Source organism: Limanda limanda, chromosome 4 (assembly GCF_963576545.1).
Source record: "Limanda limanda chromosome 4, fLimLim1.1, whole genome shotgun sequence".
NCBI classification, from domain to species: domain Eukaryota; kingdom Metazoa; phylum Chordata; class Actinopteri; order Pleuronectiformes; family Pleuronectidae; genus Limanda; species Limanda limanda.
The window spans coordinates 20,317,123-20,336,247 of record NC_083639.1 but is presented as its reverse complement, the minus strand read 5'-3'; the positions used below and the strand labels follow the sequence as shown (position 1 = coordinate 20,336,247).

Below are 19,125 nucleotides of genomic sequence, written 5' to 3'. Positions count from 1 at the left end.
TGAAAGCAGTCTGCTGGATGCTTGGGAAATGAAAACACGTGGAAAACATAACTGCAGCCTTCTCCCCTACTCCCTGACTGATTCCCCGACCATCAGGTGTTGTTGTTTTGCTATTTTTTGCAGCACAAGTCTTACGACACACTCACTTGCTGGAGACTTCAGCTTCTCGTTTTTCTTTTTCCTCCATTTCCACGGCTTGAAGATGCGTCCCAGGCTGGCCAGCTTGCTGTTGCGGCGTACGGGAGGCGTGCGAACCCCTGAGACCAGGCAACCCGAGTGCAGTGCCCTCTGCTGGTCCATCCCATCTGCAACACCAAACAAACACAGCTGCCTTCAAATGGGATGCAGACAACAAAGGCCTTCGTGCCAACAGGCAGTGGTGACATCAGTCAGCGGTCCAGTGTAGCAGAAGCTACAGAAATGTATTCAATCACTTGTAACACAATTGGCCGAACACTACAAACATCCCATCGTCATGTGAAAGTGGCAAATGTGGGTCAGTGGCTGTAAATGCCTTATTGATTCCGGTCTAATTCTGAGGAGCAGCGGGCGAGCGAGCGGTGGAGAGAAGACAGAGAATCACATTGTTTGTGAATGACTCACATGGTTTCAGGGCAGCCAGACCTTCCTGGCCCCAACACACGCAGACAATGGAAGGCTTTTAAAAACTCTCTTAAAAGCCACACGGAGGATAAATTAAATCAGCTCCAGCACAACAGCCTCTTTCTGAGGTCAGAGCAGATATCTGCAGCCTGCAATCCCCACACAGTTTACATGACTTTGGCTGCATTACAGAGATTTACTGCACTATTTGACAACAAACAGCAGCGACAGAATGTTATGCATCTTACAGGCTGCTACTGGGAAACAAGCAGATGAGCAACTGGTTTTGCCTCCATGTCTAATGTATATTTTTGAATTCTTATTTTGTACAGTAGAGGTTTTCATTTATGAGGGAAAGGTCTTTTCTTGAAGTTAAAGGTTTAACTAGTTTTTTCACACAATGCTTGATAATAGTAGTCAAACATATTTATATGTAAAATGCTTTTTATGTACACTTTTCTTTACTTTATGTTCTGCGTGTGTAATGGAGAAAGACAAATATGAATCTAGGGCGGCAACTAACAACAATTTTCATTATCAACCAATCTGCAGATTATTTTCTCAGTTGCTTGATTTATTTCTGTCTATAAAATGTCACATCATCCAATAACCAAAGTTTGACAAAATCTCGTATGTTAAGTCAAAGTAGTTTGCGATCATAGAAGACAAACCCATCCAAACATTATTCAATTTAACAGGAACTAATTAATTTTCTTGCACTTTATGTATCCTTAATAAAATAATCAGTTTATTAACTAATTGTTTGGCACTGCATTAATTAATTAGTCAATTGAGAAACAATGAATACTTGTTCATATACAGTTTATTGTGCAATTACTGATTGTTAGGCCACTTGGAGGCAACAGAGCGATGTTGCCATTCGTTTTGGAGCCATGTCTCTGGTCACCTGATGATTGTCAGTTCATATATTCACACTTCATCTCTGGTTCAGTTGTTCACCAACACTTGAAGGAAATGTCTTGAGCTTTAACAGCTAAATGCTCAACTCTGTTCCCCAGCTGGCCTCTGACTGGTTCTGTCTGCTGTATTGGACAGGGGCGTTTTGAGGCGTTTTCTAAAGGGCTGTGAGAGTGAAGAAAAACATGTGACAGAACAACTCAACGAGCTGAAACTCACTATAAACCTCTGTAGAACTGAGCGGAGCAGGCGGCGAGGTAGGTTCATCATTACGAGTGACCTCTTTCACACAGTCACACTGTTTTCACACTTGATACAAATTGGTTTTAGCTGCTCGCTCATATTTGATCTTTCTGTCGACCATGTGACTTTGGTCTTCCTGGCTTATCTCCCTAACCCAGCTAGTGTATTTTTAGTCAATTTCAACTTCTTTTTGAAATGCTTTTTCAAAACACCTCAATTAGACAAAATTATTTCTCATTTGTGAGGAAGAAAGCAAATGAGATTTATTTTATTAATTGTGAATTTTTTGACTACAGTTATTAAGTATTATTGCAGACAAATAAATGTTGAGGTTTAGTCAGGATATTGTTTTGACAATTATGAAAAATGTATCTGTTGGAAAGCCCGGGACCTGCTAAGAACACAGATTAAGTTGAATATAATAAATAAACAAGAAGAATATATTATCTGGTTCCAGCAGGTTTGCTGCTTCTCTCTCTTTCTTATTGTTGTTAACGGAATATCCATTGGGTTTTAGATTGTAAGTCAGACAGAAGTCATTTAAACACATGTCACTTGGCCCTCTTCATCAATAAAATGTCTATGCAGTCTCAATTGAAATTCAACCTCTGCAGCAGTTGGCTTAACTGTGTTGCGTTCAATGAACCATCAGGGATTAGAGTGGTGCCAGCCTTGGTGTGGCAGTGCTCTCGTGGAAAGACTATAATAGCAGCGGTGGAAATTAGATAGCCCAAGCAGCTAACTTTGGCTTCCCATTACTTACATTTGGCACTTATCAGCTGTCATGAATGCCAACAATGATTTATCCATTGTAGCATTAAGCAGCTGATAAACTCAGCCTGTCAATATATTGATTTGGCTGTTCTTACCAATCAGTGTTCGAATGTGAAAGAAAAAGAAATGTACAACATCTCCACACTAGAGGAGCTAAAACCATAAAATACTTGGTAAATATTAATTGATGTTGATCAAGAAATTGATAAATCGAGGGCAGATTCTCAGACGGTCAGTGGCTAATCCTCTCAGCGGCTCATTTGACATCTTGGAGCACTTTTAAGTCTACAGGCTAAGCTGTAGTGGACAGATCACAATGATAGAGAGGGAGGGAAGCACTGAGGCCGACTGAGAGAGAGAAAGATAGAAAGAGAGAGAGAGAGATGTTATAAATGCCCGAACAGATTTATTGAAGTTCCTTGGAGAAAGGACAGAAATAGTCACTCCTACACAGTCTGGCTCCGCCAACAAGCTGACACTTACAGCTGAGCTGTGGGCTGAGCAGGGATCGCTCCACAAACACTTTCATCCCTTAAATCAATTTCAGCCGCATCTAAATCGACAACATCTGCTCAAATATCTCCCTTACGAAATGAATTACATGCGCTCCCATTTACTGGCCCCAGTCACATAAGAGGAAGACAGAAGGAGAGGTACTGTGAGCTAAAAATTGAGATGTTCCACAGGTGTGGGTGGATTTGATGGCGGTGGTGTCAGCATGTGACAGGTGATCACCTTCTGTAGCAGTAGCTAGCACCCAAAGCTAAAGTGCTAAATATTCACAATGTGGTTTTAACAACACGGTCAAAATCCAACAAAAAAAAAAAAGAAATCTCCATGTGCAGATACCAGAAGGCACCTTTCAACTAGGTGCTATATTTACACAGGATTTCAGCACAGATACAAGGCATCATGTCAGCAGCTACTCACTATCAAAATGTTCACAACGAGGGTTTTCATGAAGGCTCCATTGACTATTTTCACTATTGATTCATTTGCCAATTACTTCCTCCATTAATCACTTAATCCAATCTTAGTGAAAATAAAATAGTGAAAAAAAATGTCAATAACCATTCTTAAAGCCCTTCAGGTGATTTTAAATGTACTGGCACACAAGAACAATAATTTAGGTGTTTTGTGATTGAACAACACTCTGCTAAAAAGGAATCTGTCGTGGAAGCTAGGAAGCTGTAGAGACTGCAGCTGCTGCATCTGCATACGGAAGCTGCATCAATCCCTGCATTAACATAACACTGCATTAACATCACAGACATTCAGCCTCTTCTTTAAACACTGGGCCAATCACCACAGAGTTCATCGATCAATGGGCAGGAGCAGCAGCGGCGGTTTTGGTGCCCCGTCTTTATCTGACGCCCTCAGCTGCATGTCCACCAACAATGAGAAGCAGGTCAGTCGCCCAAGTCGTGTGCGCCTGCCTGGGATGCAGCTGCGAATTCAGGTCAGGCCTGTAGTAGCAGGAGCAGCGCAACCCAGGGTCAGGCTGCCGTTGCCATGGTTACTACGCTGGATGCTGCAGGAGGGAAAAAAAAGGCCCTCGGAGGTAGAGAATCACCACGGCATGAGGAATAGGGAGTTGCTGGGCGGATCGGGGAAGGATGCTGCCACACAGAGAGACGGAGAACCCGCAGCCAATGGCGGCCCAGCATGCAACGATGCATAATGTAAATCAGGGCGCAATTTGCAAGTTATGTTGAAATATTTATCAAAGTGCTTAGGTGGCTGGGGGTTTGGGTGAACGTGAACATGTCTTCTCTGCAAAGAGTCGTCTTTTCAAGCAGGGAAAAATAAGCTTGAATATCAAATATCAGAGATAATGTACAGTCGATGTACTGTAACCCAAAGCAGCTGCTCCTGCAGAGAATGAGCAAGCATTCTCCTCACTCACGTTCCTGACAACAACTTACTGTCATGAGCTTTGTTTTCATAAAATAAATGCATGTTTAAATCTATATTATGTAGTAATATTATGCTATGTCCATGACAAGTCTCCAAAGCAATATTACAGATTTATCAGACCCATAACCCTAATAAAAATGAAAATATCATACAAGCCCTCTTCGCTAGAAACTCACTGTACTGCTGTGCTGTTTCCTGCATATTATGATGCAACCTTTACATAACCCATTTAGATTATATTATTATGTATTTGTTTTATACTTCCATTATGCTATAAACCCCTTATTTTACTTTGTTGATAGAAGTACACTTTACCTGCTGTAGTAAAGGTTGTTGTATTTCTTATGGAAACAATAAAAAGCATCACTCAAAAAAATACAAGAAATGCCACAAGTCACTGTGGGAATATTACAATTATATGATGGTGATATAAATGGTGGTTATAGCAGCACTGAGCACCATATGGCCATAAAGACAAAAACTACAAGTCCCAGCAGACTCATCACATGATCAACAGTACTTTTCGGGTAAATCCATGTGAAGTATGAAATCAGAGAAGCACTGTTGGAGAATATCTCTTACCTATCACAGCAGACCCGCTGCTCGCTTCATGTGTTCACAGGTCGACGCTCCGGAGCTGCTGCTGCTGTTCACTTATTATTTCAATTAAGAAGCGAACGACTTCAAAACCAGTCCCTGAAACAATGGTTCGTTCAAAAATATATAAAATCCCGGTGTCACAGCGACGGTGAAGGTGGGAGCGGGAACACACTCAGGTGGAGCCCACTGGTTTCCATCCGCAGCCATAGTCCGCAACCTCGCTGCTGCCAGTGCTGCTGATGGGCCATGCGAGCCCCGCCCCTCCCGCCCGGAGGAGGGGGCCAGCTAAACCGACACACGCTCATCCTCCTCGGGCTCTGCCATTGGCTACTGCACCACGTAGTACAGCCAGAGGCGGCCACACGCATCTGGGAGCCCACCCCCCCACAGAAAATAACAAATAAAGGCTTATTTTCTAAACCTAAAATGCCTTATGTGCACTTTCAGCATCACGGGTAGCTGGAGATAATCCAAATGTCTCCTTCAATTAAATGCTGCAATGGCATTTGAGGAGGATCATTATAGATAGATAGATAGATAGATAGATAGATAGATAGATAGATAGATAGATAGATAGATAGATAGATAGATAGATAGATAGATAGATAGATAGATAGATAGATAGATAGATAGATAGATAGATAGATAGATAGATAGATAGATAGATAGATAGATAGATAGATAGATAGATTACTTTATTCATCCCCGAAGGGAAATTAAGTCGTCATAGCAGCCAGTATATTTGAATACAATAAAATACAATACAATAGAATAAAAAAAAAATATTGAGGTAGAAAGAATAAAAAACAGAAACACAAGATAAATAGATAGATAAGGTGCAGTGGCAAGATGATGGTAATAGTACAGATGATATGATGGTAATGTTATTGGTAGACAGTATATAAAAATAGTACAGTATATATAGTATATAATATAACATAATATATATTTATATATGAAAGTAATTATACCAATATAATAGCAGTATATAGTAATAATGGCAGCAACAGTATATATAATAATAGTAATATAATAATAATAATTATAACATGTACACATGTATAAATATGTGTATATAGACTTACAAAGAATATACAGAGAGTATGAAATAATATATGATATATAGTAGAGGTATAAATATAAGTATTTGACTATACAATAGATAATATAATATACTATGAGTGTAAGAATTGGTAAACAGAGTGTGCAAAAGACAATATTTTTGTATAAAATTATATATAATATCAATATGGTTTATATTAACACATATCACATATGATGTGAAGTAAGTGTATATGGAGCGGAGTGTTGTACAGGGCACACAGTGCAAGGAGACAGGTATATTTATTGCAGCTATCCTGCAACTACTATTCTGCAATAAATTGTATTATGTGTTAAGTATTATTGTGATAACCTCAAATTAAACTAACAGTTAAAGTAACACTGGGCTGTAATGTATAACATTGCAGTTCAAATAGGTCCTGTCACATCTAGAGTATCATTTTAATAGTAAATGCTGTCCGCTGTGAAGGATGCAGTCAAAGTTTACAGGTTAGTTAGTTATTTCTCCAATATACTATTTTATTACATTAATCAGCCATCATATGAAGGTATAAGTTTGTGCCGAGGTTTTTTTCAGACTCAGCAGACAGAAAACTAGGCGACCACAGAACAGCCATGAATACAGAATAGCCTGTGTCATGAATAAACGTGCAGGCTCCAATGGAAGAAATTACGTTGACTGGCATTTTGTCCTTACTTAACTTTTGTGAAATGTTATAGCCACATATAGAAAATAAGATTTAGAAGGCTACAGCAGTTTGACGACAGCTGCAACAATCCAAAAGTTGCTTGCACTATGCCATTTATTTGATTAATTATTCTCTGTGATTATTCTATAAGATGTTAGAAAATTGTGACAAGTACACATCAAGATCCCTACAGCCCAAAGTGACATCGTTAAAATGTGTATTTTGTCTGATCAATAGTCCAAAGCCCAACAAAATGAAATTACCCTCACCAGAGACAAAGACAAGATGAAAAGCTGCACATCTGAGAAAATAAACAATCAATGTTTGACATTCTTGACAAAAAGAATATGATATAATATTTTTAACAAATAGCTGATTCACAATCACAAAGTGCAGTGGAGAATGATGAGAGAATAATATGCTTGGTTGTGCAGGTTTTTAAAGAGGATTCACTAAATGTCACCCCCAAAAAAGTCAGGGAATCAACAAAGTAATGAGAGAATCCATTCAATAGTTGTGTGTCGTCCATGGTAACGTGGCTAAAAACCCCAAAGAAGTTAGAAAATGCCACAGGTTATTAAAGATGAAATATACTCACATGCTCCGATCAAAAAGCTAGTTATTCAGGACTTTATACAGTCACACAAACCCTGTTGCAATAATAGAGAGAGACTGTGTTCATGATTTTCATTAGATACAGTGTCTCTTTTATGTTAATGTTGCTAAAGACCAGTTTTTAAATATGTTTTGTCATCTCTGCTTCATCAGCACAGATGACTTAATACTGAGACAACGTCAATTAAGCAAAACCTTTGTGGTTTCAGATCGATTTTCTACAGAGCTGCTCGTACAGGAAGGGCCGAGTTACAGTACATCAGAGATAATAACAGTCAGTGGCTGGATTTCTCCTCAGGGACAAACCAGCAGTAAACAAAGAATAAAACTGGTGGCGTAGGCTACTCAGAGAACATGAATCTCATTCAATATTTACAAGACTTCATTTAATATGGCCGAGCACGTACGGAGTGCCAAAAGGTTGTCCACACAAATTGTGATCAGCTCGTGAAAAAGTGACACACGACCTCCAGCTTGCCAACCTGAAGATGAGGGAATCTCAAGTGACTTCAGTGATGCAGGATCCATTCACCAACAAGAGCAGATGGAAATATTTATCAAGAGCAGAGCTTCAAACTGCAAAGCCAAAGGGCTTAAATCTACTTTAACTAAATAGACAATTTTCTTAGCAAACTCTTTTCATCACATTATGAAAAACACTTTCATTACATTCATTATGACTTACTGCTCACTTAAATGTATGAATTCCAGAGCTAAGTTGCTTCAACAGCCTGGATTACTATGAAACTGAATCATTGTTATTATTATACCAGTGTTTGTCTGTTTCTCTGTTCATATCTAAGTGAAGTGTCTGTTCTAACCCTGTCTGTTTGGAATGGGCTGTTTGCTGGGCCTGCTGAAATGCAGAGCTTTTTATGTACAGTCTAAGGTTCAGACTGAAGTTGGAAAACTTAATGTTAATCCTACCTGGTTTATCTGCAACTACGATTTTGTAGCCGATGTTTTTCATAAAGGAAACTACTGTTCATGTATGTGGCGTGTACATACGTTTTAATTATGTACTTAACTGCTGTTATTTTTCATTCATTGCATAACGGCTACTACAGTGGTCTGTTGAGCAATTGACAAAATCTTCAGACCCAAGTTCAGAACTTTTCAAAATAAAGGCTCTGTGATTTGGCTGAATGTGCTTTTACCTTGTAGACAAGTGATTCTATGATTGTCAATGCCCTGATGGAGATCAAAACACATTAGTGAGGTTACTTCTGCCTCCTTAAATTCTCTGTAAATAAGCTGTAAAGTGTACATGGTGGGAAGTGGCCACAAGTGTGTGTTTATGCCTGTGTGTTTGTGCAAGTGCAGGCTACGTAATTGTTGTGCAGTCACAAGGGAGGCGAGGGAAACTGGAGCAGCACGCTGCACATCAGCAGTATAACTGCTCAAACCTTCAGTTATGGAGTGTCCATTTGTGAAGCAATTTGCACCAAAGCACTTTACAATTGATTGCAAACCTCAAACGTGCAGTAATCACATTCACTGGGATGGGAGATCTCTTGTGTTTCACAGCATAACCGCAGAGTAACTGAATCATGAGGTCATGAATCTGTGACCTACAATAATTTCCAGCTTTGGCTAAATAAATATAATCAAGCATTTGCCCAAAGATTCTTTTGCAAATGGTTTATTAATATGAGGCATATTGTGACTCTGCACATCTACAGTGGTTGTTAAACTCATACGTCAGAGACAGCCCATAATGTATCATCAAATTTAAGTAACTTCATTGTGTTTGACATTTCAGTCCTAAACAGGCTTTGGAGACCGACAGTGCAAGCTACATTTCATTTTCATAACTCTGCTGCTGCTCCACTCCAGCGCTGTTCCCCTTTAAATCTGCTGAATCATTCATCAGGTACAGCCAAAACCTGTGCACACTGCGAGCCAATGCAGTGTCACAGTGACAAATGGGGGACTGTAGCAGCGGGGAAGACACAGCCTCGACTGCATAGTGTGTGTGAGCTGCAAACAAAATAGTATCTGGGATTCCTCCGAAGGGGATGTTTCAAGGTTGGGAAGAGGCCAGGTTTCTCAGGTCGACGCCATCCTGCCTGGGCTCTATTCATCATTTTAGTTTATAGAGTGTCAGGTAAAATCATGAAGATGCCATTACAGCAACCGCAAAACCAAGGTGGCATCTTCAGATGGCTCGGTCTGTCCGACCCACAATCCAAAGCGGTAAGGATTTTCAAGTTAACAATCACATGAGAAATGGAGGAAGGCACCAGATGCTCACATAAAGGTCGGACCAAGCAAACATGGTGAACAGTTCACCTGTGAGCAGTCCACCAAAGTACACATCAAAACCTTTTGTTTGTCATTGCAGGATATCATTTTGGGATCTGATGCCCCCACCAGCAGAAAACCAATGTTCCTCTCCACAGAAACAAAAGGAGAGTCATGATTAAGCTAATTAGACACAAAAATTATCTTAATTTATTAAGATTTAGCTAAATTAAGGAGTAGGTATTTCAGTCTTGACCAAAGTGGTGGATCCAACATTCGACAGAACAACATCCTCTCAAGGAAGCTTCCACCTTTGGACCTGGTGCCTACCAATCACAATTCACACAGCAGCTAGAGGTTTTTATCAGGTAAACAAAGATTGTGTACAGCATTTGTACCATATGGACAAATGCATCTCCACTTCTTCCCACTATCCAGATATGAAGCTAAAATACCAGACACAAATGGCACCATTTTGCACATTTGGAGCCACAGTCTGCAGAGTAGTGGGGTGATGGAGTTCCTCCACGTGTAAATCTTAGCTGTCAATCATGATGTGATGCTCTTTTTTTTATATATTCAATTAACTTATAAAAAATAAACTTACCAGATAAAAAATGCACTTGAACACCAATACTTCAGCCAGCCAGCAGGTGGCGATCAATATACTTTGGCTTCACTTTTGGCGACCAGTCATGTAGTCCATATTTATATACAGTCTATGATGCAGTGAACAAATAACAAAAGCTATGATTCTCTTTTCAATTTACTGTCAATTGACTAATTTGCTCCAACAGTAGATGATGAAATGAGGCAGGTTGTGCTCCAGACATTATAACAAGTGTGACTGGTGTAGGAGGGAAACTCAAAATTAAGCAATTTAATTGTATTTCAGTCTATTAATAAAAAAATGTCATGCATTTCACAGGGTTCGCTCAAGTCACATTCAAAACCACTTGGGGGCTGATTAGTAGCTTTCATTTGTTCTTGTTAGTGTCTCTTTAAGACTGCTGAGAGAGTCTCGTCAGCCAGAGTCTCTCCATTCCTACTCTGGGATTTAGCATTTGTTTAATTACATCTGCCGCAGAGACCAAAAGGATCTTTTTTTTTCTAATTAAACCCTCACTAGGCTGTTTCCGCTCCCCAGCTCCGTGGGATGTGCAGTGTAGATTTTGTAGAGATGAATGGCTGAAAATAACTCTGCTGGAGGTGGTCAAGAGCCTCTGCCTTTCCAGGGGCGTCGGAGTGATCATATCGCTGCTGTTTCCATTTGTCTGAGCCTTATACCCATGTTGATGTGGGATGAGGATGTCAAAAGGATCAGCTGGATGCTGTGGTGTGTTCTCCTGTGCAACATATTGCTTCTCGTCGTCTCTGAAAGGAATTAGGTCAGCCCATGCAACATTCATAAAAGATACATCGTGTGTAAATGGCTGACAGCTTAAGTCGAGTCCCCCGACATGCCTGACCCAGTCACAGGATATCAGCCTGTGCTTAACACATAGTCTTTCTTTTCCTTAAAATAAATCATATTATGGGCACCCTCAGGAGGTGTCACTGTTCTTGCAGACATGTGAGAGCAATTCCAGGATATTAAACCCTGTAAGAATACTAAATAAAAGGGCACACACGCAGAAAAACATCTATTTAAATCATAAAGGCAGCATTGCCTGAGAACCTGTCATGGAGAGCACAATGGAGAATAAAAGCCAAGCTCTGTTGGTGAAAGACGTAAGTGGCACACAGAGAAGTAAACACAAGCCGCAAGATTTGGTCTCTTTGGGCAAAGCTTCACCACCGCTCTGTTTTTAATTCCATCAGTGTACAGCAGACTATTGCAGCAATTTTTAAGTCCTACTGTATGTGTGACATCCTTGTTGTTTAGGGATCCCGGATTGTTTAGTTGTTGGGGGAGGGGAGACGGTGTGTGTGTTTGTGTGTCAGAGGGGTGGGGGTTGTACAGCTTCACCATGTCTGTTCGTGCAACTGTTCAGTCTGCACATGGAGACAAACACATTCTAGTATGATTTTGTTCCCTTTTCTGCTCTTTAATTGTCACACCGAATTCACACATTGTTGCATCCTGTCATATCAGACAATTTGCTCGATTTGATTTATGCAGGAGATCAAATCACCCCAAAGCTCAATATTGATATATGTATATCTACGATGATCTATGATATATAAGTCAGACTGTAATCTTTTTCGGTTTAAGTTTACTTATTAAGTGTTTAACACTAGTTTCAAGACATTTTCAGCAATATACCCACGAAACCATGTTATAGTACTTGTCCACTCCATTGGACAAAGTAAGCATCTAGCTAATGAATATTTAAGCATTCAACACCTACGAGAATGTTGCATAAAACAAATAAAGAAGAGTAAAAATTCGACTTATATTGATCAGGCTGCTGGACGCGCCACTCAAAAGAATGCTGATGTTTCTCTGCAGAAAATGAATTGCTAACAAGCTGCTACATATACTTACAACTATTTTTCTACTGCCCCCTTGTGGTCAAGGACTGAGTCAGCAACTATAGTCCACCGACCTAATTCTATGCATTGACAATCAAAACAACCTTATGTATAGAACGACCTTTGTTGGTGACTTGTGGACATTGAGGTTAGGCATGTAGAGGACTTATATAATATATCTTTACACATGTTGTATGGTGTTGTTTTTTTATGACTTATTGTAATATTTTGGTATTGATTTTATGATAAGTGTCATTAACCTTTAGTCTTTAAGAAAAAGTCTACATCCCCAAATATTTTAGCTTTTCAAACTTTTGAGTTCACAGCCCCAACTTTACTGACTCGAGTGACACCACTTCTGGCAATTCATGAACTGAACTAAGAGTGAACTGAGAGTTTGGTTTGGGGGTCTGTATCTACACTGTGAGTCTCCTACATAGTGCTGTGTCCTTCCAATACACTGGCAGAGAGTGATGTCATGTTTTATCCTGCCTGCCTCCACAAGGAGCTGGAGACAGAGGGACACAGAGATATCTCTGTATAGTGCATAATGACATGAGAGATGAGTTGGCACAAAAAGAGGTATTTTTGAATTAGCCACTCTACCACCATTGAGTCTCTGCTGGCTCATAAAAAAGAATCAATGATGTGACAAAGACTCAAGGGTAAAAACCCACTGACGGACCAACCTATTACTCTCTCAGCAAATCACAAAATAGCCCTAGATTCATCACATCACATCTGCAATGCTCCACATAAATCATTGCCATACTCTCCTCACTAAACCCTTCATCTTTGCTTTTAGATGTTCCACTTTTAAATAGACGCGAGATCCTAAAACACTCTGAGGAGTTGCATCTGCTCTAAAAATATCCAGAGGAGCATGACGTTACGCAAAGCTTACTTTCCAGCGTGGAGTTTTTTCAACCTCCTCTACGAGAATTTCAAACGGTTTCAGAGCTTATTCTAACGATGCCTGGACAATTATCATTCCTGTCTCACAGTCTGAAAGGTGATTCGACGTAAAGTGAATATTCATTCAGAGTGCATCAGTGTACTTGCATCTCCTCTTAAACCTTGCAGTAAAGCGCTGAGTAATCCTGAGGATGTCCGTCCATTCCCACTCTATATGCAGTACGACCTTGGACAAACCATTTGTCCCCATTCTCAGGTGACTGCAGTGCCGGACTCATTGACATTGACCGCTTACCTCATTTATGAAACATAGCCATCTGCCAAGCTGAGCCCTCTGGTGGCAGTTTGACTTTTCAACTGCTCTTGACCCCACTTAGCAGCATTTTTGGACCTATCTTCTTATGGGCAGGTGTTTAAGACACCTTTAAACATCTCTCTAGTGTCACCAGGCATGGTATTTTCAGGGAGTACAACTGTACAGATGCAAACCTCACGTCTGCGGATGCCAGGCCTGCAAGCCGATGAAAAGAGAGTAGGATCGCCAGGTATAAGTCCGGTATGTGTTCCTAATAAACACTGACTTCAAAGCGTATGCATTAACCCCTGATGATCCATTTCTATATATATTTCAGCGTTTCCCCTTGGATTATTTTTTAGCAGCGGGCCAACCATATATATATAGTGGGCAAACCATATATGTTTATAATGTATATATGTATTTATCCAGTGTTAGCGTTGCCTCATTACCTCATTACCTTGCAGTGTTCAAAATGCTAAATGACTTGATGAATGTAAGAACAACTGTAGATACTCCAGATACTGCTGTAGCCTAAGAACAGACTTAATGTATGTTCATGTGGTGATTCATAATAATTAGAAAAATTATTTCTGGAGGCTGAAAATTCACATGAATGCAATCTAGAGTTGCATCAACAACTTGCAAAATCTGTGAAAATTTTGGTTCAAGAGTCGTCGAGTTGTTGAAGTTATCATTTATAATCGTATCAACATAATTTTATAATCAGCTCTAAAATGTATCTAAATCTACATGTCGATCTCTCACAAGCACCAAACAGCAAACTTTTTTGCCATAAAAAAGTTTGCTGTTTGCTGCAATATAGATTTGTATATACAGATATTACAACATGTTACATAAAAAACCTCTTTAGATGAAGCACAAAATTGTATTTGTTTATATACATTTGTGACTGAAAGGGAAGTGACGTTTTTGGGGAGCCATAAGTGGCTCGTATTGGCAAGGGGCCATACTGTCTTCTAATCGGCTCACTGTTCAGTAACAGCTCTTAATATGATATGAGACACACTCTCTTATGTATAGACTATGTGGTTAATAAAACATGAGGCCTCCTGATTTAATAAAAACAATCTTAATCGCCTCGTCAGAACCCCCATGAGGACCAAGCTGAGGCCAGTCCGTAGCTGAGATGTGTGGGTGGAGGCGGTGTGACGGGCCGAGGTGGTTGGAGTACGCCGGAGGAGTCCAGGGAGAAAGCCTTTGATGTTAGAGCGACATGTCAGATTAGCACAACATCACCGGCTCAGAGAGACGAGGGGAGCAAGAGAAGAGACTCCAGCAGGCTACGAGGTAACACCAGAGACGCACAGAGCACTGCCGTCAGCCCTATAATGTTGTGTTTTGTTTGCTGAGGCCACTGGGACTTCATCAGGATGTCACTTGCAAAAGTACATTTGAGTGATATATTCATTAGGGACATTAAAACAATCATATTTTCTGTGCTATTCATTTATAATATTACTCTAAAAACCAGAATCTAAAAATCCTGTTTATTATAACTAACAACTCTTGTTATTGTTTTGGTCATCATTTCTACAGATAATGATAACATGGTACCAAGTTGATCGCTGAGAAACACGTTTATCTAAAGCACTTAATTTGGAAGTGAAAGTGAAAGTGAATGGATCAGCTCATAATGTCTAATTTGCACACAACCAATGTTTGTACGAAGCTGAACCAGGATATTTGGGTAATAATTTTATTCTTGTGATTTCATATTTTGTAGATGGGTGCGACATGGCCCAAAGAAGAACCCATTAAAATTTGGGGACAGATCAAAATAAATTGGTGGACCCAGGATTTTTTTTCACTTCCTTTGCAACCTTTCCCACAGAATAAAATTCAATTTATGGCGGTAGCGGGGGTGCACGTGCATGATGGTCATTCTCATGCACAACAGATTGCGAGTGACAGGTACACAGACTAAAGCGTGAAAGTTGTGGGTATATAACTGCACCTGAAACTATGAGGTCTTCCTCAAACCTTGACATTTTCAGCAATTAGACTACTTCTTATTAAAAATGGGATGTTAAAAACAGTAACGGGATGTAGACATGGAGGGGTAATAAATGGTGAGACACACAGCCAATGGCAGGCTTATACCAAAGACCAGGGGTTTTCAACTGGTTTTGTCCCAGGGACCACCATTCTGACTAGAAAATAATCCACGGCCCACTGATGTGCCTTCGCGCGCGTGCCTACGTGTGTGCGTGTGTGCATGTGGATAGAAGGAAGTTTTAACATTTGGTTTTCCATGTTGATTTTATTTAAAAACCTCAAACATATCTATATCTACCTAAAAACCTCAAACAAATGTAGAAAAATCTGTGTAAAAACAACAAAAACGGTTGATTTTCAGTGCTTAAGAATTGGAAACAAAATTAAAATGCAGTTTGTAGTTGTACTGCATCTCAGAACCATATGAACATCAATATATAACGTTCATGACTTAAATGTACAGACATGTAGCTGACATGTTGAGAGAACGTTAGTAACGGTGATCAATAACAATCAACATAAGCTTGGACTACAACTGAAGAGGGAAGATGACAAAGGAATGCAGAATATGTCACAAATGATAATCATACAAAATAACACGAACAATCGAGGCCTACTTAAGTTTAACCTCATGATCACCAGCACCTTTATATTATTTTAGACATATTTTTCTTATTGTATATATTTTTCACGATATTCAAGAGTAATCTGGAAATGTGTTGAAATATCAAAATGAATTTCGCGGACCCTCTGCAATGCCGTCGCGGACCACCAGGGGTCCGCAGACCCCCGGTTGAAAACCCCTGCCATAGACTGTATATTAAGATGGACAGTGTGTCAGCTTCCCAAGAGTGAAGCTAAATCATGGTGACTGGCTGCAGAAACAGGTGCAGTCATAAACCCCATCTCCTCAATGTTAGTGGATGGGACAGGGGCCAAATTGAACAAGTCGAAGAACATGGCAAATATATTGTTTTCCAAAGATGATTTCTGTCATTTTAGCTGGTTCTTATCAAACTGACGTATGTTCAAGTGCTCATTTTCTGCTAGGTCTGATTTTATTTAGTTATGTAATGCCGATCCGGGGTCGCTGCTGTGGCCACATCGTGGATCAAGATGATGAATCTGTGACTGTGAGTATACCAGAAGCCAAGGCCATCAAAATCACACTTGTCCTCTCCACCAGCAGACCGTATCAGCTGGTAAAAATGTGCCAATTCTGTCTGCAGGTGCAGGTGCAAGTGTCACATTGTACCTGCACAGTCGTTCTCTTCATGAACGTAATGAATTTGTGGATTGCTGGCTACTTTATGCGCCAGAATTTGAGCGCAGCATGAATCTCACCTTTGGGCTTCAATACTTTGGCTACACTTACAGCTCTGTGTCATCTCTGACTGAGATGGTGATGTAACCTGTATGTGCTGAACAATGTTGCTGCTTGTCATCGCCTCTAAAAGCAAAACCATCTCCGAACCTCCATGCAAAGAGAATTTGAGCGTGTTGCTCTGATTCTGCCATTTGTGTCTGGTAGAGAAAAGCATTTTAACTACAGGCTGTCATGTGTTAGGTTCTGAGAAGCATGTATTCCGGTAGAATCAGAGTCCTTGTTGCTCTGTGTGGTGTGTGATGGCATCAAAATATGTAGAATCTGAATCTGAGTTGAAAGATTCCTTCTTTGCACAAATGTTGAGTGGTTTCTGTTTCGGTTGGGACCACGTGTCAGAGAGGGAAATGCTTCGTCTACCTCCTGCATCACTGCAAAAGCATCACAATGGAAGAAGAAGACATTTGAGTATTAGGCCCAATTTAGTGTGCAGCTGATTCAGTGTGACAATGCCCAGCTGGATGCCATGATAATGCCATCATCAGGGATGTGTCACTCCCCCCTTTTATCCCCTCTAATGGAGATGGTTCTTCAAGGGCGAGGATCAAAGCGGCAGTAGGCATGCCAGGGCTAGGAAAGGGTTAGTAACCGAACAGAGGGGAAGGAGAAGGGCAGGCGGGCTTCACTGCAGCATTGCCCGATCCCTTTTCTTCCTGATGTTGCACGGGAAAACATCAGATCTGGATGAAATCTGCTGCAGCGCCTCTTTCGGAGATGGGATCAGGGTGAATTCAGGTTTAAAACGGTAAGGAACAGTGGATGTAGTGTATCACAGGACACTGCTGCCAGCGTTGCCTGTACACCAACGCTGTTACGTAACCATAACAACCACGACAACGTGACCAGCGGTAGGAACCGAGTGCACGAACACAACATCCTCCTGTCGGCTCGGCAGGAGAACTTGAAGATCTTCTCTGCGGTGTTGCCATGGCCCTCACTTCTAAAGATAGCTGATCCCTGTGACACCTTCAGACTGGAACACACACACACACACACACACACACACACAAATGAAAACAAAAGTGCACACTCTGGACTATGCGCTGTCTCAAATATTACACATCAGACTAGGATTCGGTAACTGAGCCTCTCATTTGTACAACAGCAGCTGAGTAGCATCATTTTCTACGTAGTGAAACCAGTTGAGTCGACAGCGTGTGGGCGGTGGTGGATATTAAAATGTCTGATTTATCGTACTGCCACGTAGATCCACTGATCAATACCTTTCAAAACCGTACACATCCCATGACTGCTGCTTGGCGACAACTTAGCCCAGCGACTCCCAGTGGAAACGTGAATCCCAAAGAAGATTCACAGACTAAGTGGCGTTTCTCGCTGAATGGCCCGGCTGCAGTATATCACCGAGAGCGATGAGGAAAAACACTCTGAAAACTAAATGTTTTCCAAAAAGCCAACAATAAGCAGCGAGGGCAGCAGACAAACACTGTGTCAGCTCAGAGACGGAGAGCCAAGTGCTGCCTTCTGCCATTTGGATCGCCATGGAAACAGCCAAATACACAGCCATCACTCTCATCCGCTTCAGCTCCATGTACTGCATTCCATGCGTGAGGGCAGGTTGTACATTACATCTTCACCTTGCTGCAAAAATATTAAAAAATAATAGAATATATATATATAGAATCTATATAAATATAATGGTTACATTTGTCATTGGGGGTTCTTTGGATTAATGGCATCGTCTGCAAGTAATGACAACAATGATGTTTATATGGAGAGGGTTAAACAGGGTAATGGGACAGATTGGTGGGGGAAACACTGCATGGGCTCCAGCTGTGGAACATCTGCACATGAGTAAATGTCACCTAATCAATGCGTGTTATTTTTAATGCACCGCTATAATGAGTCATCAGAGACGTGAGTGGAGGGACACCATTGGACAACATCTCATGCTGTGTGTGTTGCATGGCAAAGAAACGACCCTGATTCCTTGTGTCTCTGTGAGTGGCACCGTTATTAGAGCAATAAGGCCTACAGCCCAGCACAGCACGGCACGGCCCAGCACGGCTCAGCACGGATCACATACAGGGGGGGGAGTAAATGACGTACGTTTACAACACAACCTACGTTTGTTGCATGTATATTCCCACAGGGATGTGATCGGGCTGCAGACGAGCGCTCCTGTCCCCTGCGATCAATCCAATCACCTGGGCCAGAGCACGCAGAGGTGACAGCTGTCACAGCAGGCGTGCAACCCCCCCCTTCCACCCCCTCTGCTGCTTACCTGCTCTGTGCGCTTCCCCCAGGCGGACCTCGGTGATGCTGCTCGGGTCACTCTGAGATCGGCCCCGCTGCAGCACGCATCCCTCCTCCTCCTCCTCTTCCTCCTCCAGCCCGGCGGAGCACGATGCCAT

At 41.1% G+C, this 19,125-nt stretch overlaps 1 protein-coding gene across 1 annotated transcript in view; it reads right to left on the bottom strand.

The window, feature by feature from the left end:
- phactr3b (phosphatase and actin regulator 3b) overlaps positions 1-19,125 on the bottom strand; it is a 47,946-nt gene extending 28,821 nt beyond the window's left edge. The window contains exons 1-2 of the mRNA XM_061070567.1: positions 18,996-19,125; positions 147-305 (exon numbers count right to left, since the gene is read on the bottom strand). Coding sequence (XP_060926550.1) covers positions 147-305; positions 18,996-19,125 — 289 coding nt within the window. The remainder of the gene's footprint in view (positions 1-146; positions 306-18,995) is intronic.